The sequence below is a fragment of the Dasypus novemcinctus genome, chromosome 24 (genome assembly GCF_030445035.2).
Source record: "Dasypus novemcinctus isolate mDasNov1 chromosome 24, mDasNov1.1.hap2, whole genome shotgun sequence".
In the NCBI taxonomy this organism is placed as follows: domain Eukaryota; kingdom Metazoa; phylum Chordata; class Mammalia; order Cingulata; family Dasypodidae; genus Dasypus; species Dasypus novemcinctus.
In genome coordinates this window covers 31,010,749-31,036,336 of record NC_080696.1, presented here as the reverse complement: position 1 = coordinate 31,036,336, position 25,588 = coordinate 31,010,749, and the positions used below count along the sequence as shown (strand labels likewise).

Genomic DNA, 25,588 nt, shown 5'->3' with positions numbered 1-25,588 from the left:
AGTTGGTTTCTTCATTTGTTTTGCTTGTTTTTTGTTTTTTTCTGGAGGTACCAGGAACCAAATCCAGGATCTCCCATGTGGGAGGGAGGCGCTCAAAAGCTTGAGCCACATCTGCTCCCCAAATACTTAGTTTTTAACAGGCTTTCAAATAATTCTTACTATGGAACTAAGTTTATAATAGTTTAAGAGTGATCACGCAGGGAATTTTAAATAATAATTTATATTTTTATCAGAATAAAGGGTATGTAATTTTTAAAGTTCAGTGGTATTATGCTATATAGCCAAAAAGGATACCCCTTCTTATCCTAAGTCTTGCTCACCATAGGCAACTAAGATAAACTCTATACTTTTATTTTAGTATTTATATCCATATTTCTAATTAACATTTTACTGTTTTTTTCCTTGATATTTCAGCTTTAAATTTTATCTGTTGACTTCTTCCAACAGAAAATGAAAATTTAGCTTAGTTACATCCTCCCTTAGGATAATTTTAGCACAACTTTTGGTTAAATCAATATTCAGGGTCTGCAATAATATAATTGAAATATTTATGATACAGGTTCAATTATGACATAGAGCCAAAATATCAGTGGCTTAAAAAAATATAGAAATTTGTTTCTATCTCAGGAAAAAGCTTAATCTGGTATGGCAGGTATGCTCAGAAAGTTGTCAGGGACCCAGTTTTCCTTTATCTTGTCATCCTCATTCTCATGGTCCAAAATGCCTAATTACCTACCATGTCTGCTTTCCAACTTGCAGTAAGGTTTCCTTTAATGGTATAACCCAAAACTGTGTGTATGCCACTTTTCAGATCTCAGTAACCAGAACTTAGTCATATTGTCACCTCTAGCTGGGAAATGTAGTCTTTATTCAGCAACCTAGGGCCCAGCTAATAATTCTATCAGTATGGAAGAAGAGGGGAATGGATGTTAAGGGATAACTATCAGCCTCTGCTAGTCTGTAAAAATTAGTTCACAATGAAACTTCATAGTGTGATTATTTTCTTTTTTTGTTAACTTTTTGGTTCTCTTTCCCATTTGTTTAGTGTCTATAAAACTATTCCTAATTCTTTTTCCAATCTCTCTGAAAGTATACTAAAATCCCCTTTAGTATGGTCAGATTTATCAGCTGATCCATCAGTTCCAATTTTCTTTTCTTGGAGATATCCTTCCTGGAGCTCATTATCCTTTTGCTTTAATCTGGACTGTTGCTTTCTAGGTCTGCTCCACAGTTTTCATCTTGGGATATTCATTTATAGTAAACACAGGAATTCCATTGTCTTTCTCCTGTATTAGTTCATCTGTTTCTTGTTGCTGGGATCTTCCTTTATCTTGATTAATATCATCTGATAATATGCTGAGATAAAGAATACATGGAAGACAGAGACTCTACATTCAAGCCTGAAATTATCTTTATTGTACTTTTAACTTAATTGGTTGTCTCCAGACATAGCATTTTAGGTTGGAATTAATTTCTCTCAGATGTTGAAGGCATTACAGCATTTCTAGGCAGCTAATGTTGTTATTGAAAAGTCAGATACTTTGTTAGGTGGTATTCTTTGGTAGGCAACCTTTATTTTCTCTCTGGAAACTTTTAGGTCTTTTCTTTATTCTTGGTGGTCTGAAATTTCGTAGTGATATATGAATCTTTTTTCATTTATTGTGCCAAGCATGCAGTGGGTTCTTATAATCTGAAAATGTATATCCTTGAGTTCGGAGAAAGTGTCAAATACTATTTCCTGGATTTCCTCTTTATCTGTTCTCTCTTTTTAGACTGCTTATGGGTCAGATTTTGGTTCTCCCAAATTTCTTCTTTAATGATTAAAAAATCTTTTCTTGTCTATATTATGTTCCTTTGTCTTTTCATTTTTCTACTCTCTAGAAGATTTCCTCAACTTTATCTTCCAAACTTCATTGGATTTTTTTTTTAATTTTTTTATTTTTTATTGACTTTGTAATAATATTACATTAAAAATATATATGTGAGGTCCCATTCAACCCCACCCCCCCACCCCCCCTCTCCCCCCCCCCAACAACACTCGTTCCCATCATCATGACACATCCATTGGATTTGGTAAGTACATCTTTGGGCACCTCTGCACCTCATATACATTGGTTCACATCATGTCCCATACTCTCCTCTATTCCATCATGTAGGCCCTGTGAGGATTTACAATGTCCGGTGATTACCTCTGAAGCACCATCCAGGGCAGCTCCATGTCCCGAAGATGCCTCCACCTCTCATCTCTTCCTGCCTTTCCCCATACCCTTTGTCCATTATGTCCACTTTTCCCAATCCAATGCCACCTCTTCTATGTGGACACTGGATTGGTTGTGTCCATTGCACCTTTATGTCAAGAGGAGGCTCAGATTCCACCTGGATGCTGGATGCAATCCTCCCATTTTCAGTTGTAATCACTCTAGGCTCCATGGTGTGGTGGTTGTCCTTCTTCACCTCCATCTTAGCTGAGTGTGGTAAGTCCAATAAATCAGATTGTAGGTGCTGGAGTCTGTTGAGGCTCAGGATCTGGCTATCACATTGTCAGTCCAGAGATTCAAATCCCCTAAATATATCTTAAACCCCAACATTAACTGCACCTCCAGCACATTAGCATGAAAGTCTTATGAAGGGAGATCCCATCTGAGTCCAGATTCATCACACATAAACACCATTTCCAAAGAGGGGCCATCTGCCCTGGTAGTTAACCCCATCAGCCATGACCATAACTCCCATGGGTCTCTTTAGCCCTCAAAGGAACCAATATCTGGGGGTTGTATCTGCTTTATCTGTCTCTCTGACTCTGCTCAGTTGTGCATGAGGGCAAACCTTCTGCCAGCCTCCAGACTCTTTTTTAGAAACTCGTAGCCATATAAACTCATTTCTCCTTTCCATTTCCCCCTTACTTTAGGTCAAACAGCATTTTAAAGTCATGGTATTTTATGTAGACATGGATATTCTGCTGATCCGCATTGAACCTTCCGTATAAGGTCATTTTCCAGTTGCATCATCAGTTGGTAGTTGATAGTGGTCCCTCGTTGCCAGGGAGGCTCATCCCCGGGTGTCATGTCCCACGCTGGGGGGAAGGCATTGCATTTACATGCTGAGTTTGGCTTCGAGACTGGCCACATTTGAGTAACATGAAGGCTGACAGAAGGAAATTCCCAGGCACAAAGTTGCTCTAGGCCTTGTTATTATTTTGGGTTTATCAGCTCACAAGCATAGTCATTAGTATCAGGGGCTCACTGTTGAACCCTCACTCCCTCCCGGTCCCCACCACTGTACCTGGGAGACTGTCGCTGCTCCCCTAGGGACCACGACAGAGCACCACTGGCCGGGAACCCAGTACCCCCCCTACTGTGGTTTTTAATTGTTGCCACTATGAGTATATCCAAACATTACCATGCACCCTGGACATATGTTCTGTACAGCTCCCTGTCAGTCATATATCATCTGTCATTGGTATCCCATACCAGTATCCCTCCTTCATTGGATTTTTATTTCTGCTTTCACCTTTTCGTTTTCCAAGAGTTTTTTTCTTGATTATCAACTACTATTTTATGGCATCTTAATCTTTTCACAGCTTATTGAGGTATGATTTACATACAATAAACTATACATATTTAAAGTATACAGTTTGATAAGTTTTGACCTATGTTTACATCATGAATTCATCACCACAACCAAGATAGTGAATATATCTGTCACCCCAAAGGTTTCCTTGTCCCCTTGGTGATTCCACCCTCTCTTTCTTCCCACTTCTCCCATTCCTCCCATCCTTAGGCTACCACTGATCTATTTCTCTCACACTCATGCTAATCATTTTCCATGGATGAAGTGTCTTCTATTAACTTACAGAATTATAGATTTCTTCTGCTACCTACATTAACTGTTTCCTTAGTGATTCTCTTAAATGCATTATTCTTTTCTTTTTGCTCTTCCGTGTTAGAGATTTTACTCAAATGTCTGGTGGATCTTTGTTTCTATTTAAGAGTGAGGGACCAAAAAGCTGGCTGAAAGTTATATATGTATGGGTGGGGCTTGTAGACTTGGATCTTTTAATAAGGTAGCTGAAGAGGCCACTCCAGGTGTTACTATCTGTATCACATTTTCCTCACAATGGTCATTTTTCCCAGGGTAAATGTTCAGGTTCACTGCCTGAGGAATATAAATACATGACCAGTGGTTTGAGAGCCAAAAAGCAGTAAGGGAAAAGCTGGGGGAGGGAGTGGTGTCTTACAATTTAGAAGCTAGAATGTCACTTAATCCCTCTTTGACACTTTTCCTCCACCATCCACAGTCTTTGGTATTCCAAGTCCAGAGCCTAAATAGTTGATGTCTCCAGAAAGGTGACTTCCTGCCACTTGCTAGAACATGGGATAGTCTCCTGATTCTGTGAAGTGGTTGAGTAGACCTGAATGTCTAACTGCTCCCAAGTAGACTTTCAAAAATTCTGTTTTCAGTTTCACTCCTCATCCCTACCTTATGGCAAACTGATGCCTCAATACCTGGGCTTTTCCAAGGTTCTATATCTCAAATTGGCTTGATTTTTTTCTGGCTTTCCTCCTTATTGGCACTTAGGTTTCAGCTTTCTCTACTCTGCTGGATCTGTTACATCTTCCACTTTATTTATCTCCTTTGTTACTTTTTAAAGGGATTTCTGGAGGGAATAGAAATAAGCATATGTGTTTAATCTTGCATATTTGTCCCCTCAGGGTTTTTTGTGTGTGTGTGCATGTGTGTTTTAAAGGAATTCTAAAATTGGAAAAGCTGTCCCTTCTTTTCCTCAGGGCAAAGCTACCGGGTCCACATCTTGTCTCAAGAGAGGGAATAAATGAAGGGATAATGAAATAAATGAAAGAATGCTGATGTTAGGCCAGTCCTTTGGTGGAGATAAAGTACAATAAAGTAAATTTTAATTTGTAAATGTTATGGACTGGGGGGGGAGGGTGGAATATGTGTATGATATTTCTAAAAGAGCTTCACAACCATCCAAGGAGTACTGTACTAACAAGGGCACTAGCCAGTATTTGCTACAGTATTTCTAACTAAAAAACGCCTATAACTTAGAATTTGATTCATCAAGTTACTTACTTTATTGTACCTCAGTTATTTCTAGTAGGTACACAGATGCCCTATGGTGAATCTTTTTAATCTGTGCAGAGAAACTTGGAGATGTTTATAATCCTATTCCCCTGCCATTGAAATGTATAAAGGTACTTATACATTTACTACTAGAGTTGTTTATAGTCATTCCACCCCCTCCCTTTAAGAAGAGGAAGCCTGATAGGCTGATTTATCATTGTGTTTTGAAGCCTACCAAATTCATGTGGAAGATTTTCCTCTTGCAAGTCTAAACTAATTGTTCTTTCCACAGGAGCCATTTATGTTAACATCAATTTTTTAAAAGATAACATTGGTATAACACATTAGAAATGTGTATAACACTTTAGAGTTATTTTGCATGTATATTGTCAATGAACCAAGTTTGTGTTCAGTGACCTATGATATTTTTATAAGATTACTGAAGAGTAATGCATTTCTCCATTTAAAGATTTCACACTCAGTTATCAAAAATATCAGTATTTTGTTGTTTATCATGCATCCACAGTATAATATATTAAACCTGCTCTACTTTTAATGATCCTTTCCTTTTCTTTTTTCCAATTATTTTCCCAGGAATCCAATAAGAAGGGCATGCAGTCCTTTAGTCTGATGAAGCTCTGCAGAAATAGTGACCGAAAACAAGCAGCTGCCAAATTTTATAGTTTTCTTGTCCTAAAAAAACAGCGGGCTATTGACCTGAGCCAGAGTGTTCCCTATGCAGATATTATAGCTACAGTGGGACCAATGTTCCATAAAATGTGAAAGAAATCGAGAACAAGCAGATTTATTTCATCACTGGAATTTTTCTGTACATTGTTAATTTTAAGGCAGAAGCTGCCTGGAAGCAGCTGAAAGATCCATTTCGTAGATAAGCAGACCTCCTGTTTCCTCTCCATAAATTCAGAATAATCATAGCCAGAATTGGAAAACTACATGCTTACAGAAATTCTTAATTATTGCAAGTAACTATTTTTAAATTAGCTGATTTGAATGTATAGCGTTTATCATTTCCCTGACTTAAATTTTACACTTAGCTTAGATAGGATACTATATGCCTTTGAGAAACATTCAAGGAACACTGAATTGAGAAACATTATTTTTTTAAGGCTGTTTTGCATTGGATTATTTAAAATTTGGGGGGGTAATTAATTCCCATATATATAAATAATTCCATTATTTCCCCACAGACAATTACTTGATTTTAACACATATCATCTTTGAGTTGACCTAATGCCATGGTTTTAAATCTAATATCTTAATTGAAGAGTTGTGAAATTTATCTTGAATGTTTTAAATTGCCTGAGTGGCTTCTAGTCAATTTATAGATCATTTACCATTTTTATTTACTATTTAATTATTATTATAACACCATTAATGTGTCAAAAAAACGAAATCATTTTCTTATGTTTTTAAAAAAAATTAGCAGACACTTATTTAGCAGTGTTGCTACAGTTACAATTTGAGTAAAGGTCACTAAAATAAATGTTTTTTACTAAGTGTTTACTGAGCTTTTTTTTTTTTACAGTGACATTGTTTTTCTTTTCTATTATAACCATCCTAGTGCTGTGAAGCAGTGTCTAATGGTTTTGATTTACATTTCACTGATGACTAATGTCATTGAGCATCTTTCATGTGCTAATATTTTCTTGAGAATTTTTGTTTCTATGTTCATGAAGGATATTGGTCTGTATTTTTCTTTTCTTGTACTATCTTTGTGTGGTTTTGGTATAAGGAAAATACTGGCCTCATAAAATAACTTGGAAAGTATTTCCTCCTAGTTTTCTGGAAGAGATTGTATAGAATTGTTATTTCTTCTTAAATGTTTTGTACAATTCAACAGTCAAACCATCTGGACCTATTCTTGGGATTTTTAGATAGACAATCATGTTGTCTGCAGATCGGGACAATTTTCTGAAATCTAGTTTGGAAAGTTTTAAACTATGAATTCAATTTTTGAAATAGTTTTAGGAACTACTCAGGTTAGCTATTTCATTTTGATTGAGTTTTGGTATAGGTATAATAGTTTGTGGTTTTCAAGGAATTGCTTCACTTCATCTAAATTGGTGAGTTTATGTGTGTAGAGTTGTTCAGGGTATTCCCTTATTATATTTTTACTGTCTGCAAGGTCTGCAGTGATGACCATTCTTTTTTCTGGGTATTTTTAATTTTTGTTTTCTCTCTTTTTTCTTTGTCGGTCTTGCTAAAGGCTAATTCATTTTATTGGTCTTTTCAGAGAAACAGCTTTTGGTTTCATTGATATTTCTCTTTTGTTTTTCTGTTTGCAAGTCCATTGATTTCTGCTCTTACCTTTATTATTTCCTTCCTTATGGTTACTTTGGGTTTATTTTGTTCTTATTTCTTTAGTTTTTATTTTTAAGGTGGAAGTTTAGATTATTGATTTGAAACCTTCCTTCTTTTTCTAATGTGAAAACTTAATGCTATATATTTCCATCCAAGCACTGTTTTAGCACCATTGCACAAATTGTAATATATTGTATTTTCATTTTGTTCAGTTCAAGATATTTTCTAGGAGAGTAGATATATTTCAAGTGACTTAGCACCTGCTTCCCATGTATGAGGTGCTGGGTTTGATCCTGGTACCTCCTAAAAACAAAACAAAAACAAACAAAATGAAAAAAAACAGTTCTCATCAGGGAGTGGATATAGCTCAGTGTGCTTCCCATGTATAATAAGGTCCTGGGTTCATTCCCCAGTACCTCCTAAAATGTATATATATATATTTTTTTCCTAATAATTTTTGGGATTTCCCCTTTGATTTGTGGATTATTTAGAGGTATATTGTTTAATTTCCACGTGTTTAAAGATTTTCCTGGAATCTTTCTGTAATTGATTTGTGGTTTAATTCCATTATGGTCCTAGAGCATAGTTTAAATGATTTAGATTCTTGTAAATTTAAGATTTGTTTCATGACCTAGAACAGTGTCTGTCTTTGTATATTTTTATTAAAAGAATAGATTATGAAGCTGTTAGGTGGTTCTATAAATGTCACTGGATTTAGTTGGTTGATAGTGTTGGTCAGTTCTTCTATATCCTTGCTTATTTTCTGTCTACTAATTCTATCAATTACTGAGAGAGATTTTATTTGTATCATCAGCTATAATTGTGGATCTCTTTCTCCTTTCAGTTCTGTTAGTTTTTGGAACTCTCTTGTTAGGTGCATACACATTTATCATTTTTATCTTTTCTTGGTGAATGACTCTGACCCTTTTATTTTCTTTGCTCTAAATTCTATTTTTTCTATATTGATATAAACACTTTGATTAGTGTTTACCCAGTATATCTTTTCCCATCCTTTAATTTTAGCTTGCTTCCATAGTATTGAAAGTGAGTTTATTATAGACAGCATCTAATTAAATCATCTTTTTTTCCATTCTGATAATCTGTCTTTAATTGATGTGTTTAAACCATTTACATTTAGTATCATTATTGATATGTTTAAATTTAGTTCTATCATTTTATTATTTTTCCTGTTTGTTCCCTCTATTTTTCACTCCTGTTTCTTTCTTTCCTGCCTTCTTCTGGAAAATTTGAACCCTTAAAAAATATTCCATTTTAATGTATATGTTGTGTTTTTACGATATCTCTTGTTATAGGTTTTTTTTTAATGGTTACTTCTAGGGATTACAAAAAACATACATAACTTTTCAAACTCTACTTAGAATTACTATTTTACCCCTTAAGGTGGAGTGTAGAAACCTTATACCATATAAGTTTCTTTATTTTTTTTTTAAAGATTTATTTATTTATTTTATTTCCCCCCTCCCCTGGTTGTCTGTTCTTGGTGTCTATTTGCTGCGTCTTGTTTCTTTATCCGCTTCTGTTGTCAGCGGCACGGGAAGTGTGGACGGCGCCATTCCTGGGCAGGCTGCACTTCTTTTCATGCTGGGCGGCTCTCCTCGTGGGCGCACTCTTTGCGCGTGGGGCTCCCCCACGCGGGGGACACCCTTGCGTGGCAAGGCACTCCTTGCCCGCATCAGCACTGCACATGGCCAGCTCCACACGGGTCAAGGAGGCCCGGGGTTTGAACCCCGGTATGGCAGACGGACGCCCTAACCACTGGGCCAAAGTCCGTTTCCCCATATAAGTTTCTTTATGCTCCCTCCTTTGTATTGTATTAAGAGTTGTCTTATATATTATATCTACATACATTGAAAAACCCATCTGGAAATGTAATAGCTTTTGCTCTCAACTGTCAACATATTTTTATCAAAATTCAAGTTTTAATGTCCATTATGGCAGTTTTATAAATAAACAATATAAAACAATATAAAAGCAAACTCTTGTGATAAATTTGTGCTGAAAAATACCAATTTATCTGTTTTGACTACTGTGGTTGGAGAAAAACATATTTTAAAGAATTTAAGAGGAAAAGGAAGATCTCTTAAATTTATCCAGATAAATTTTTGTTGCCCTTCCTTTATTCCAAATTTTCCAAGTGTCCTTCTGATATAATTTCTCTTCCATCTGGAGAATTTTCTTTATCAGTTCTTTTAGAGCAGGTCTGTTGTGAATGAATTCTCTTAGTTTTCCTTTAACTGAAAATGTCTTTATTTCATCTTTATTCCTTTATTATTGCTGGATATAAAACACTGCTTGACAGTTTTTTCAGCAATTAAAAATTTTTGCTCCACTTTTCTACCACCATTTAAAATTCAGCCACATACAACGCTCTGCTGCTGCTGCTGGGACTCAGTCTATGCACCAGCACACCCAACTGACAGTTCCACTACCATGGAAGACATAAATTAGTACAGCAACATAGAGGAATTCACAGAGGGATCCAAGATCAACATAAGCAAGAATCAGCAGGATAATGGTAAAATATTCATTGGAGGCTTGAGCTGGGGTACAAGCAAGAAAGATCTGAATATTTGTCTCAATTTGTGGAGAGGTTGTAGACTGCACAATTAAGACAGATCCAGTCACTGGAAGATTGAGAGGATTTGTATTTGTGCTTTCTAAAAATCTTGCCAGTGTTGATAAGGTTTTGGAACTGAAGGAACACAAACTGGATGGCAGATAGACCCCAAAAGGTCAAAGGCATTAAAAGGCAAAGAACCACCCCCTGCCCCCTCCCCCAAAAAAGTCTTCGTGGGTATATTGAGCCCAGATACTTCTGAAGAACAAATAAAATATTTTGGAGCATTTTAAGAGATCAAAAATATTGAACTTCCTAAAACAATAAAAGAATAGGATTTTGTTTGAACACATATACAGATGAAGAGGCAGTAAAGAAATTATTAGAAAGCAGATATCATCAAATTTGTTCTGGGAAGTGTGAAATCAAAGTTGCGCAACCCAAAGACCTATACAGACAGCAATAGCAACAACAACAGAAAGGAGGAAGAGGGCCTGCAGCTAGTGGACAAGGTTGTACTAGGGGTTGTGGACAAGGTCAGAGCCAAAACTGGAATGAAAGATTTAATAACTATTATGATCAAGGATATGGAAATTACAATAGTGCCTATGGTGGTGATCAAAACTATAGTGGCTATGGTGGATATGATTATACTAGGTATAGCTATAGAAACTATGGATATGGACAGGGATATGCAGATCCGGTGGCCAACAAAGCACATAGCAAGGCATCTCGAGGGGGTGGTAGTCACCAACAATACAAGCAAAACTAAAGGAGGACATTGGAGAAAAGAGGAGGAAATGCTAAAGTAACCCACTTTGTAGGATAACATTGAAGCTTTGTCTGCTGTTGATTGAAGATGATTATTTTGTAAAAGACTTTCTAGTGTACAAGACACAACTGTGCCCAACATATATAGCTGCCAATTCATGTTCTTTGTTTTCACTTTGTCTTTTGCTATCTGTGTTACACCTTAATGTGGATTTGTGTTTATACAAATTTTATTTGTATTATTTCATGGTAAACCTCAAATAAATTCTTCCTTAGGTGGTTGCTTTTCTGTGTCAGGTACTAAATAGCTTTAAAAATGTAATTTTAAATAAGCATTAACAAAGGCATCGTTTATTTTGTCGGGAGTATTGGTCCTTAGGGAGGAACAGTGGTGCTTTATGAATAGCCAGTTATTGTCACCCTGTTCCCATTTTTGTAGGTGTGTACTTTGTTCTAGACTTTCTCTCCCTGTTACTCAAGGCTTCCACCACACCATTGAATAATGTTGTTTCCCCTCTATATCTGATGATATTGTCATGGTATTGTGATTAGCTTTAGCTTTCTGGTAAACCATGAATCTTCTGAATTGTTTTCCAAAAAAGTATTTTTTATGACAAAACATTAGTAGTGCCTTTTATGAATAGAAAAGATTTTGTGTTCCTGTCTGGAAAGCCATTTATTATGATTTGCTAATTCTTTGACCTTAGAGTCAGCGGTCTTCTAGAAGAAACTTTAGTTAACTACAATATTTTGTCTTTAACAGTTCTTTGGAGAGAAGGTGTAGCTCAGTGGTTTGAGTGCCTACTTCCCATGTATGAGGTCCCAGATTCAATTCCTGGTACCTCCCTCCCCCCCTCCAAAAAAAAACATTATCTTGACAAAATCTCTGATATACACAGGGGAAGAGCACTGTAAAAGTGCAGTAGGAGCTATACCTAATTTAAGAGTGTCAAAAGTACCTACAAATTTGCAGGATTTTGGCAGACAGGTATGAGTCTACTCCTTAAAGTTGGTTAATTTAGGTAAGCTATTTGAAGTAGTGGCAGAGTAAAGTCATATTATGTGGGTATTATGCCATAGCCACCATCAAACTGAGGAATGTTTTCCATCGGGCCTTCTTAGGGGCCAGTATTGGAGTGAACACCTCCTGTGGTGTGAATTCTTAGAAAAGTCCCATTATTTTTATTGCAGTTAATGCATGAGCCTGAGTAGTTAAGCATTTCCATATTCAGACATAGGAAGGAGAAGTGGAAAAAAACACTTTAAATCTTTTGTATATTAGTGCAAACCTAAGTGTGACAGTTTTATATCATTGCTGATCTCTCTGGTCCTGGAGCACTTCGAGAAGATAGATCCAAACATTCCATTTTGTATTCAATATAGTTGACTGGGTTTAGGGAAAAGTTTATGAAAAATACTTGTTTACTCAGACGTTCACATGCAAACTAGTTGATTTCACACTAAAACAAGTATATATTTTTTATGTTGATGAACTTGCTGTTACAAAAATTTGGTGCCAGCAACTTTCCTTTTTTCCCTATAATATTTGTATTTACTGGGCTATAAAGTAATGTTCTTAGCCTCATTTGTTCCTTTGTTACTATTTGATCTTTAGTCTAAGTACCAATATTGGCTATCACAAGGAATTCTCTGTTCTTAAAACATGCAAACTTAGGGAACTAAAGGGAGATCATTTTAAGTTGTATTGTCAAAGTCAATAGGTGCAATTTCTTTAGGGTAGTGAATCCTGCAAATTCAAATTTATGATGAGGTAACAGGCTGACACTGAAATTGTCCTTTCCCTGATCAAAAGTGAATAGGAGTTGTCCTAAACGATATTGCAGGGACAGATGCTGGACTTTATATATCCTGCCATAACCCACTGGATGTCCTGGGGGAGAGTGTAAACTACAATGTAAACTATTATTCATGTGGTACAGCAGTGCTCCAAAATGTATTCACCGAAAACAATGAAGTGCCACAATGATGAAAGAGGTTGTTGATGTGGGAGGAGTGGGTTGGGAGGGTGGGGTATGTAGAAACCTCATATATATATATATTTTTTTTTAATTTATTTATTTATTTCTCTCCCCTTCCCACCCTCCCACCCTGGTTGTCTGTTCTCTGTGTCTATTTGCTGCGTCTTCTTTGTCTGCTTCTGTTGTTGTCAGCGGCACAGGAATCTGTGTTTCTTTTTGTTGCATCATCTTGTTATGTCATCTCTCTGTGTGTGGCACCATTCCTGGGCAGGCTGCACTTTCTTTTGGGCGGGGCGGCTCTCCTTACAGGGCGCACTCCTTGCGCGTGGGGCTCCCCTACACAGGGGACACCCCTGCATGGCAGGGCACTCCTTGCACGCATCAGCACTGCACATGGGCCAGCTCCACACGGGTCAAGGAGGCCCGGGGTTTGAACTGCGGACCTCCCATATGGTAGACGGATGCCCTAACCACTGGGCCAAGTCGTCCGCCCCTTATATTTTTTAATGTAACATTTTTTTGTGATCTATGTATCTTCAAAAAAATACAATTAAAAAAATGATGGGAGTAGGGGGGTGGGGAGTGGGGTATATGGGAACCTCTTATGTTTTTTAATGTAATGTTTTATGTGATCTATTAACTTAAAAAAAAGATAATTAAAAAAGAAAATTAAAAAAAAGAAAAGGTGCATTGAAGGTATAAGGGATTCCCATATACCCCACTCCCTCCACCTTCCACATCTTCCCCTCTAAATATCTTACAAAAAAAAAAAAGAAAAAGAATAGGGGTCACAACTTTTACTATACACCTATTGTTTATGCATGTTCATATATAACTGATATAAAGATAATAAAAATAGGGTGGGTTGGGGGAAATACTTTGGTTAATAGTAATATTTTGACAATGCTCTTTAATCATTAGTTAAAAATGTTTAACAATGCAAAGTATTGGTGGTAGGGTGAGGTACAAGAGTCCTGTATGATGTAATATATGTTTGTTTTGTAAGTTCACAACTCTTACTATACATTTATTGTTTATGTATGTTTATATATGAGTGATATACTTCAATAAAATTTTTTTTAAAAGTGAATAAGGGAACGGATGTGGCTCAAGCAGTTGTTTGTTTGCCTCCCGCATGGGAGGTCCCGGGTTTGGTTTCCAGTGCCTCCTAAAGGAAAAAAAAAAAACAGTAAAACAAAAACCAAACAACAAGCAAAAACAATGAACAGACAATGAACAAAAACAAGTAAGTAGATGAGGGAACCAACTTAGGGGAGCCAATGTGGCTCATTTGTTGAGTGTTGGCCTCTGATATACAAGGTCCCAGGTTCAATCACCAGTCCTGGGTCCTCAAAAAAATAAAGAATAGAGGCTTTTTTTTTTTTAATAAAAAAATACATATTTTTTGTTCCATTCTATTTTGCCTTCCATGGTTTCTGATGAGAAATTCATGGTTATTCAAATATTTTTATATTATATAATTACTGCATCATTTTTCTCTGACTGATCTCCTTTGTTTTTAGTTGTCAGCAGTTTAGTATGATATGTCTGGGCATGGTTTTTTGTTTGGTTTGGTTTGGTTTATCCTCTTTGAAGTTCATTGAGATTTGAAACAGTATTTTTATGTATTTTGCCAAATTTGGGTAATTTTCAGCCATTGTTTCTTCAGATATATTTTCTGCACCACACTTTCTCCTCTCCTTCTGGAATTCCAATGGCATGAATATTAGATTTTGGGGTATTGTCTCACATATTCCTGAGACTGTCTATTTTTCTATCTTTTCCCTCTGTCTTACTCAGATTAGATCATTGATCTGTCTTCAAGTTCACATATTCTTTTCTCCATCATTTCCATTCTGCTGCTGATCTTTTCCAGTTAGATTTTTTATTTTGGTTATTGTGATTTTTAGTGCTGAAAATTCTGTTTGGTTTTACTTTATATTTCCTCTTATTTTGCTTATACTTTCTATCTTCCCATTTATTTCAAGACTGTCCTCTCTCCTTGAGCATTTTAATAACTGCTTTAAAGTCTTTGTCAGATAATTCTGACATCTGTATCATCTTGGCATTGGCATCTGTTGATATCTTTTCCTACATGAGATAAGATTTCCCTAGTTCTTTGTATGTACAGTGACTTTTATTGTATCCTGGACATTTTGGACATTATATTATGAGACTCTGGGTCTTTTTTTAATCCCATGGAGGATGTCGATATTTTTTATTTAGCAAATAGTTGACCCTGCTAGGTGAGCCTGCAAGTTCTGACTAGTCTTCTATGGGTTTTGATTTCAACAGCTGTTCCATTTTCAAAGCCTTTGCAGTACTATTTGGCAACACTCAATGGCCAATCTGGGACCTGCACAGTGGTGTAGCCCTTAGTGCATTTCTCAGAGTCTTTGATATGATGTTTAGGATCAGATTGACGCATGTGTAACATGAGGGTGAGACCAGGAGTCCACAAACAACTTTATGGGGTTGCTTTCCCAAACTTCATTCTTTCTGCTATGTCCCCACTACTTTTTGGTTCCTTAGGAATCCTCTTTTCACTCTTCTGGCCTGGAAACTGGAACTTTTTTTGCTCTGCCACCCACTTGCCTCAACTGCACTGGCATCTGGGGCCAAATGGTGGGAGGACAGAAAGAGACAAAGCAGCAGGGATTTGCCCTCTTTCAGGACCACAGGTCCCCTCTTTGGAGGAGTTTCCTCTCCCTCAGAGATTTTATGCTGTCACAGTCATAACTATAGGATTGCCTGGGGTCTGGATCATGGAACAGTAGAGAAAATATTTTAAAAGAAAAGAAAACAATGATTTTCCCCATTGTCTCTGAGCCTTAGGAGTCCTCTTTCATGATTCTCAAATCAGAAGTAGGGGAATGCTTTGGTAGCTCTCTCTGTCTGTACTGATCTCCAAATCCAGGTTTTGGGCTGCCTTGAGACCAGACCAGGGGATACAAGAGGAAACAAAATGGGAAACTCCCACTAGTTCAGTGACATCCCAAACTCTGGCTTTCCTCCCCAATTTGTCTGCTAGTATTTTCTTTTCAGGGTTCTCAAATAGCTACTACATGCCTTTTGTCCAGGCTTTTTTTTGCTGTATTCAGTGGGAGAGACAGAATGGATTGTGCTTACTCAGAAGGGGATTAAAGATTGCTTTTTAAAAACTAAAATATAAGTACAGCACTTTGCAATTCATCTCTTAAACTATTAGGGAAGGTGCGGGATCCATGAGATTATTATGGCTGGTACCCAAATGTAAATGTGTAAGAAAGAACCTCTTAGTGGAATTTCATTTATTTTGTAGTCACAATGAATACTTTGTCTTTTTTTTAATTTTAGTTTTGCTTTGAGACATAGAATTATAGTCATTTCATAATGTTTCTGCATTTTACTTCTTAGAAACTAAATTGATGATTTATCCATTGGGAGGTTAACTGATTTGAAAATATAAAGTTACTTTAAGGCTTTTGCATTTAAATCCCATTTATCAGTGATCTTGATTCATGGGCATTCCTTGCAGGAAAGTTATTTTTTTGTTTTGTTTTGTTTTTTACAGGAGGTATCAGGGATTGATCTCAGGACCTGGTACATAGGAAACAGGCCCCCAACCACTTGAGCTACATCAGCTCCCCAAAAGTTTTCTAAATACTTTGCTAAATCCAAAGTATAAACCTTTAATCTGTATATATTAACATGTTTCTTACTACCTCATTCCAAAACAACAAAATTATTGATGCCTTTGGAATAATTTTATTTTGATTTATGCTTACAATCCTAATTTGTTGAAATTTACATTATAACTAAACACCAACTCTCTTCTCAGTTACCTGCTCTATCATGCTCAGGAGAAAATGGTTTACTAAGCCAACACCATTCCAGATGGCAGTAACGTGGGTGAAGGTAATCTTTTGCTTTGGGAAAGCTTCTTGCGGAGATTTCTGGGAAATGTAGTCTTCCAAGTACCAAGTAAAACAACATGGGGGATAGACAACAAATGTTTAATGACAATCTCAGTAATAATCTCCTAGTTAAAAAATAGTCCTTTGATGGCTTCCTTTGGTTTTGCTTTAAGTACTAAAGAAGTGACTTCTATAATTTAGGACGACTTTAGGGCAGATAAACATCTTGTCTATTAATTTACTAATAAAGCATTAAGTTTTTAGACAGCAGACCTCACCATTTCAATTACAATTTTTATTCCTGCTACAGTTGCTCTGTCATATTTTTCCAAAAGCACAATGTAATTTTATCCATCTGATAGGAGAAATCAATTTAATTGAATAGAGGGGAAGAATATAACCAATGACAAAAAATAATTTTAGGTATTTGTTACAAAAAGAGTGATGAACTTATAGCAAACCTAAAGAAAGATTAAAATCAGAGCTAAAATTTTTAACTTTGGAAAGTAACATTTAAAATAATTATTTCTTCTTATGTACATGAAAATTTATTAAATATTCCTCACCAAGTCAGTTCTGTAGCATAATGATATGTCAGTGAAGTCACTTTACAGATTCTTCTTTTGGGAAAGTCATCTTGGGAAGGAGAGTAGAGGGCACCAAGTTCAAGCCTTGCCAAGAGTAGATGGAGACTTACACCATAAAGACTTCCAGCATGGCATCTGGCCTAGTGTTCTTACAGAAGACTGAGGCCTGCACAATGTGTGCTTGCACTCCAATTTTATTCAGTCACTGTTTATTGGGCATTTACTGATACCTAAGTGCTGTTTTAGGCACTGGGGATATAGCAGGGATAAAAACAAAGTTCATAAAGACAGACTACCTGCAACATGTCAGCTGGTAACCGAATATAGCAAAACAAGCCCAAAAGGGAGTGGATGGAAGAGAGTTACTATTAGAAAATATTGCAAAGTAGGGTGACCCAGGGAGGCTTCCGTGAGGCAGTGACATTTGAGCAGAGACCTGAGGGAAGTAAGAGAGCAAGCCATGTGGATATAGAGTATAGCGGACAAAGGGAACAGCAAATACAAAGGCCTCAAAATGCAGGCTTCAGCAAGGAGACCCATTTGGTAAAAGGGAAGTAAGTACAGGAATAACATGCAAGATGAGTCAGAGGTGGAGTGAGAAGGAGCAGACAGCAGATGGAAAACCACTGGAGAGTTTTGAGCAAAGGAATGACTGATCTGTAGTTAGGACTGGTTCAGGAGGAGGGAGTCCATTCCTGCTTCATCTCACTTCCCACATAGGGAACAAATGAGAAACCAGGCCTAGAGTTAACTTAGCTAATATTGTATGTCTAGAAATGGAAGGACTTGACCAAGAATCTGGTTTTCTGGTCTTGTAAGTTTTATTGTTTCCCCTATGATAGCTGATGGAAGGCAGTAAGGTGCCAATTTAAGAAAAAGGGACATAATGAACACTTACTTTAGGTTGTGATTGCTTATCTTTCTATCTTTCCAACCATTTGTCATCTTAATACTTCAAAAAAAAATTCTGGAAAACAGATGTGGCTCAAGCAATTGAGCACCCACTTATCACATGGAGGTCCCAGGTTCGGTGCCCGGTGCCTCCTAAAGAAGACATACAAGACAGTGAGCTGATGTGACAAGCTGGCTCGGCAAGCTGATACAACAAGATGATGCAACAAGAGACATAAGGAGGAAAACATAATAAGTCAGAAGATAATAATAAAATAAGAGACACAACAAAGCAGAGAGAAGAGGCAGCTCAAGCAATTAACGAGCCTCCCTCCCCCATGAGAGGTCCTGGGTTTGCTCCTGATGCCTCCTTAAAAAGGAAGATGAACAGACACAGCAAGTGCAAACAACAAGGGGGTGAGGAGAAATAAATAAAAATCTTAAAAAATCTGTTCTCAAATATTTAAGATTCCTGCTATCATTTTTCTTAGTAGTTCAAGTGCGGCTTGCATTAAGTAACCTTGGTACACATAGGTACTTGGTTTGGGGAGTGAAAACTGTTTCTAAAGGATTTCAGATAAAATTACTATTTAACGGAGCGACTGTGTGCCAGGCACTACGAGAGTGGTATCATCACCCCCATGTTACAAATGAGAAAGCTGAGGCCCAGAGATGTGAAGGGACTTACCCTAGGTCACACAGCTTGTCAGTGGGCCAACAGCGCTATCGGCCATGCCCCAGGCTGGTGTGTGGGTGGGAGACGACCCCCTGGGTGCTCTGTCCCCGCTCCCGGGGCCTCTGGAGCAAGATGCCAACTATCTCTTTAAGAAGGAAAGTGAAGACTGGCCGCTTACGCAGCTGCGGGCGAGCCGCCCGACTGGCTCTCTCCTCCATCCACCTCACCCTTCCCGCCCCTCCCTCCCGGCAGCCCCAGCCCGGCGAGCACCCGGCGAGCCGCCTCCAGCAGGGGCTCCGGAGAGCAGCTCGGCCGCCCCGGCGCGGCCCTGGCAACCGAAGCCATGGCAGCTTCCGCAGGTGATGACAGGGACCCGGGCACCTCCGCGCCCACCGCGCAGCTGCGTCCGCAGAAGCCGAGAGCGCCCAGGGCGGAGGGCGCGGGCCGGGCCCCGGAGCGAGCCCCGCGCGCGGCAGGCAGCCTGCCCGCCAGGCTTCGGGCTGCGACGGCCCAGCTGTCAGCGGCCGGGGGCTCGGCTGCCCCGGTGTCCCCGCCCGCCTGCGCCAGCCCCCATCTGTCTCTTTTTCTCACCGCTGCAGGTTGCTGAGCAGGGCCGGGCGGCTGCAGCAGCGACTGCAGAGGCGTTGCGCCAAGCGGGGCCGGCGTGGTGCGAGCCGGCGGGGCTGCGGCGGGCGAGGGGACTCAGGTAAGGAGGCCGCGGCAGAGCCCGGAGCGGGGCCCTGCGCTGCGCCGCGGCGGGCGGGGGCAGCTTGCGACCGCTCCCTGCGGTAAAATCCCTCGGAGGGCACCGGCTGAGGATGGGTTAACCGTGACTCATTTCTACCCTCCCTGCATTCCCCTACCTCCTTCTACTCCCCACCCCCAACACCCCCCCCCCCTTGAAACTCACTAATTAGAAGATGCTGATTGTAGCCGGGAAGATGACCAAGGTGGGCAAGTGGGAGGATTTTAGGGACACCCCCCCCCCAATCTCTATTTGTCTTCCTCTTCTGGCATTTGGCAACATTTAAGCTTCTCTTCTTTTCTTTCTTGGGGCAGGAGCAAGGATACCTGGGGGTGGGGGAAGAATGGAACCCCACACCCACCCCAAGGTCAAGTGCTAATGACTGCTTCCTTCCCATCTCCACCTCTGTGAAGCTTCAGGGCCCCGCAGTACTTCTGGGGAAAAAATGTCCATGACCCCTAGAATGGGAGATCTGTGTCTTGGGCTCCTTGGAGCTTCCATGGGATACAAGGCTTTCTTCTTCCGCTCCCCAGCAGGGATCTAGGCTGCTGGGAATACCTTATAGCCTACGGAGCCCCATATTTCCTACCTCAGTACTCTGGACTGAAGGAGAGGCCTGACCACATGCTGCCTCTCTCCTCTGCCTTCTCTGCCCATCTGGTGGTATTGAATGGGCTGAAGAAGCTTCCCAGAAAAAGATAATCTCTGCAGGCAGTGGTGTAGGGAATGTGCCAGAGATTGGGGTTCTAGTCCCTTTATTTGCTAGGTGGCCACAAGTATCCATTTTAACATTCTTTAGCTGTGGTGTCTGCCTGCTATCAGTTAAATGCAGGAGTTTAATTAAATGGACTGTACAACTTCAGCATACCACTCAAGCAGCTCTTACGTGTCAGAGGGACTCCTCTACTAAAGCAACTCATAATTTAAACTTGGGTCCATGACATAATTGGGGTTGCCTCAGCTGACCGCTCTCAACTTTGGAACTCTCAAGTAAAACACTGACCTTGTGTGGAAGCATCACAGACTGGAAGCATCGCAGTCCTATGTTGGCATCCCTGTGCCCATCACTGGGTGACCTTTGCAAGTAACTTCCCTTCCCTAAGCTTCAGTTTCCTTACCTGTAAAACTGGGAAGAATACATGCTTCAGAGGGTTGATCGGAGGATTAAATGAGATGAATATGGAAGCCCCTAAAATGGTGCTTGGGCCTGGCACCCACTCAGGGTACTTCCTTCTCCAGTCCCCTCTCTGCCTCCAGAACCAGGTCCACCACATTGCCTGGAGGGCCTCTGCACTCGAGAGAGGCTGGAAACAAGAGGCCGGGGTGGCTACTTTCGGTCCTCTTCTTTTCCCTGCCCTTCCCATCCTGCAGTCTCTTCCACATCCCTGTGGCTGGTGTCAGGGGATAATGAATGCTGGAGTGTGTGAGGCAGCCCAGTAAGGGCCAAGGCAGCAACCAGGAGGTTCAAACACTTCCACTGCAAGGGCTGTGACATCATTCGCACAAATGATGGTCCCAAGGAAGCATCTCTACCCTAGCACTGGGTTCGGAAAATCCTGGCAGCTGGAGTGTGTCTCTAAGGAACAGAAGCATCAGCATCTTATGAGCTGGGGTGGGGGTAGGGTGAGGTAGAAGCATGGCTTCCAGATTTGACTTGAACCCCACTGCTCCCTTGTCCTCCCTGAAGTCTCTCACTACCATCTCCCTGAGACAAGGCAGTGGAGCTTTGGGTGCCCATCTTCTTTAGTCTTTATCTTTCCTTCTACTGTCGTTTTCATCCTTGCACTCGGCTTTTCTTGCTCCAACTTATTCCATAGACCCATTATGCCTCTTGACAGCAATGAGGAAGGAATTTCCCCACAGGCTGGGGCAGGGCATTTTGCTGCTGCACCATTTGGGCTAAAAGAAGTTGCCCTGGCCCCCCAGCCCCTGCCCTGCATTCCCCTGAGACTTGGAGCCCTTCCCTAGTAGAGGGCCTGTCTTTTTCCATTCTGTGTTTCCAGCCTCTGGCATGTGGCTAGGCACAGACTAGGTAAGCCTTAAATCAAACAAGTTTGAGGAAATTACAGCCCTGAGCCAACTAGGCTAGAGAGAACTCCCGAGGAACGGTGTTGGTGGTATAGGTAAAAGGCACTTCTTCAGTACAGGACACTACACAGCTTGTTGGCTATCGTTAGTGTTGCTGGTACTGACACAGTCATTTTTGCTGTTGCCAGTGGCCCACAGAAGTTTTGCCTTCTCCTTTGGGCCTGAAGGGGCTCGATATGCCTGGGAGAAGGTGATGTTGGCAAACAGGAATCCAGCTGGTGTTGGCTGGTGGACCATCACTGTGAAGGGAAAAGCATTGGAAAAGCCATTTTCTCTATTTGGGGCCTGGGGACAGGTAAGGAGAATCAAGTGGGCCAAAATGGACACAGTAGAAAGCTGGGAGACCCGGGCTCCCAGTCCTGTTCTACCACTGCCTCTGTATGACCTTGGGCCTATCAGACCTCTTCTCAAGGCCTCCATGTGCCACCTGTATAATGAGGAGACTGGACTAGATGAACCCGAAGGCCCCTTCTGGCTCTGGGACAGCTATTAGTAGTAATAGTATAATTTATGGGGCACTATACCATTTACCAATCTCAGGGAGTACTCTTGACAAATTATACCCATTTTAATGATGAAGAGATTAAGGTTTAGAACAATTAAGTGACTAACCCAAGCGTGCACAGCTAGAAGTGGGAGAATTGTTATCTGACACCAGGTCTGTCTGCCAGGAAAGAGCAATTCTTCCAAAGGTTTTGCTGTCTCCCCCTTTGTCCCTTGCTGTCATAGCTGTGAATTATGGGTGCATTTGCACAGAAGCATGGATATAGAGAAGGGAAAGTGGTGAAGGATTCATGGCCAGGGATCAGGCGTTCCCCAAAGTGATAGCCGTAGGGACCTTGCTGGGTTGAAGACTGTGTAAGTCAAGGCTGGATGCACCTACTGACTCTAAAAGGTCTAAATGCAACCTTGTCCCAGTAGAGGGGGTTGGAGGGGATTCTTTGTCTTCTAACCATTGATTATTATTTATTAGCCAGGCCCTGGCCTAAGTGTAGGGGATATAGGAAAGAGTAAGAAGCAATCTCTGCTTTCAAGAAGGAGCAGATACCTAAACATGTGAATGTGATAAAATATCTAGGAGCAGTGATGCATATTGATATGGGGTATAATGGGGAAACAGAGGAAGGGGATGGTCTTTCCTACTCAGTAGGTCAGGAAGGCTTTAGAGAGAAGATAATGCTAATATCATCTTCTTATTTTCTGCATTGAGTTTGTGTAATAATAATAATAGGGTTCTACCCAGCTTGGGACATTTCCAAACAGTTCCGAAGACGTCTTGGCTCCAGGCCCCAGCAATCCAGAAGAGTCCAAGGGGCCTTCCCAGCTCACTCTGTGGCATAGTCCCAATGGAACTGTCTGTCCCCGGGAGACCAGAGCCTTTCCTGTCCTTATAGGAGTCTGAAATTCCTCTTGAAAGCCTGTCTCTTGCCTATGACCATCTGATAAGCTTGGGGATGTCTTCCTTAGATCTGTTCTCAACATTCCACCTGTCTAAAGAAGCACCTCTCACCTGGAGAGGTGAAGGTGTTTGCTCAGGACTACTCAGCAGGGCCAGGGCCTAATGGCACTGCATTTCTGAGCCACATGGCTACATGCAGGACCCTGGGGGCCCACCTGGTCATTTCTACATTTAATGTGCAGCTGGAACTGAGTGAAGATTGGATGTGGGTGATAGGAAGTCAGGCTGAGATCCTCCGTTGGCCTTCGCAGAGGGGGAGGTTTGTGTTTCCCAGGCTGCTTTGCACCTCTTACTGGACAGATATTTATGAAGTGTTTGTCACATGCTCAGCACTGTCCCCTGAATTTAGGTGCTGAGCAAACCAAAAGAGAGCGTCTGGGAAGCAGCCAGTACAGTGGAAAGAGCCAGAACTGAGGAGTTAGGAGTCTCAGGTCTTGCCTCGGCTCTGCCAAACCCTCTCTGGGTGGCCTTGGGTAAGGTCCCTTGCCTTTCCGTACCTGCAAAACACAGGAGTCAGATATGGGTGGTCTCTAAGGACCTTTAATCTCTGACTGGTTAATAATTCAGCAGCTCTTTCTTCTGTTGTATAACCATTTTAGGGGGTACAAAGATGGATAGGATACGGATAACTGTAACTTGAGGAAGAATGAGATAAACCTAACAAGAGGCATGAACAAATACTCTGTGGGTTTGCTGGAGGGAGAGGGCTTGGGAAAGGCTTAGTTCAAAAGTTACCTCTTCAAAGATAAGATGATACAGATAGATGGGGTGATTTTTTTTTTTTTTTTTTTGCTTGTTTTAACCAGAAGGAATGGCAGAAGCCTGCTGTCATTCTGGGACAGGCCAGCTATATAGGAGAACACTGATTTCTAGACTCTGATTTCAAAGACCAGTATGTCTGGGAATCCATCATAGGTGGGCCAACTTTCTATTTCAACAAACAAAGACATTCAAATGCCCCTTAAATAGAGCTCTGTTTATGATCTCTATCATAGTAAGCGAAAGAGCATTTTAACACCTCTATCTCCAAAGTGAGAAGGGCATAATACCAGAAAAAAAAGAGATATCCTTTCAAATGGAATAAATTTCACTTTATTAAAAACTCACTGCATATTTTACTGCAGACCCGTGTCATTGTGTTTGGTGCTAGAGTCAGGCTCCTTGGGTTTGAATCATGGCCAAGTCAATTTTTCTCTCAGAGCCTCTATTTCCTCATCTGTAAAATGGAAAAATGAAGTCATTAGAAGGTCAATAGAAGATCTGTATGCCAAATTAAAATGAGTAAAGCAAAGGACCTCCAACTCCATTGTCTACAGAGACAATACTGGGGAGTGCTTGCTTTCAAGGGGCAGCTTCTATCCTGCCCCCACCATCACTGCCATGCAAGAGCGTAGGCTAAATGTTGTCAGATATTTTGATTTATAAGACAGAAATCTGGATGTGTGTGTGTCTCCTGACTTTTAAATGTGGTCAACTAGATAGAATTTTTAAATGCACATATTAAAATGTGACTGTGGTAGGCCATCAGTTTGAGACCTGTGATGTAGTTTTAGATGCCTGCCATGTAATGCTCAGTACTTGTTGACTGGTCCACAGATGAGGGTAGAGAAGGGAAACAAGCTGGAAAGGCAGGCCTGGGCCAGGCATACATTGTCTGCAGGGCTAGGGAGTATGGCGTTAATTTGGCAGCTTCTGATCTTTTGCTGCTGGGCCCCTAGGGTCAAAGGCCCTAATTGTGCCCCTTCCTGGCACTGTCAGGATAGAGTCTGTAGGGATGGAGGCCTCCAGACACCTCTGTCTGGCCCTGCCAGGTCTCCCTAGTACAGAGTCTCAGAGGCTTGGTCGGCAGTCTCAAAAGTGGGAACTTGGCTGGTGGCACAGAAGCTGCCCTTGAGAAACAGGTGTGAGAAGAGGCTTCTGGCAGCTCTTCAGTGGAAGGGGCAGTTCCTGTTCTTTGGAAGCCAAACTGGCCTTGCAGCCAAGGTTCAGCCGTCTCTGCCTTGGTCTAAGCAGCAAGCAGTCTCTCTGCATACAGCTAGACAGCCCCACAGAGGAAAAGCTGGGATCTGGTTGCAGAGAAAGCCTAGAGCATCAAGGGCCCTGTCCTCACACAGTGACTGATGAGAGGAACCTCCGAGGAGCTCCCAGTTAGCAGGAGGAACCCCACTTTGTTGAAGGGCATTTTGGGAGTCAGACTGAAACCACTGAGGACAGTTTACGTTTCTGTGGTTCCATTTAATCAAATATTTATCAAACCTGTGGCAAGCTCTATTCTGGCCACTGGGGGAGAATGCAAAGAAATATTTACATCTATCCATTCAACCAACATGTACTCTCTGTGTAGGTAACAAGATATGGTCCCTGTCCTCAGGGGGCTTTTTGGCCTGATTGGAGGGAAGATTTGGGGATGGTGGATAGGGCCTGGCACAGAGAAATAGTAATAACAGCTGCCATTGATTGTGTGTCTTCTGAGCGTTAGGTGCTGGCCAGAACAGTGCCTATTCTAGAGGGTAT

General features: G+C 40.6%; 2 protein-coding genes and 1 pseudogene across 11 annotated transcripts in view; all 3 read left to right on the top strand.

The window, feature by feature from the left end:
- RAD21L1 (RAD21 cohesin complex component like 1) overlaps positions 1-9,396 on the top strand; it is a 51,121-nt gene extending 41,725 nt beyond the window's left edge. For all 4 annotated transcript variants that reach the window (XM_023590381.3, XM_058286828.1, XM_071211616.1 and 1 more), the window contains one exon: positions 5,677-9,396. In XM_023590381.3, coding sequence (XP_023446149.1) covers positions 5,677-5,865 — 189 coding nt within the window. In that variant the 3' untranslated portion in view covers positions 5,866-9,396. The remainder of the gene's footprint in view (positions 1-5,676) is intronic.
- On the top strand, positions 9,158-10,900 carry LOC101412672 (heterogeneous nuclear ribonucleoprotein D-like pseudogene; annotated as a pseudogene).
- A 7,981-nt stretch (positions 10,901-18,881) lies between these two features.
- Positions 18,882-25,588, top strand: part of SNPH (syntaphilin) — a 38,811-nt gene continuing 32,104 nt past the window's right edge. For 2 of the 7 annotated variants that reach the window (XR_011647299.1, XM_071211618.1), the window contains exons 1-2: positions 19,003-19,141; positions 19,382-19,488. Coding sequence is in view for 1 of the 7 variants with exons in the window: in XM_004463973.4 (XP_004464030.2) it covers positions 18,915-19,141; positions 19,382-19,488 (334 nt within the window). In the remaining 6 variants the exon portion in view is untranslated. Of the gene's footprint in view, positions 19,142-19,381; positions 19,489-25,588 lie in introns of all 7 variants that reach the window. The other 5 variants (XM_004463973.4, XM_058286822.1, XM_004463972.5 and 2 more) reach the window with 5 other exon arrangements.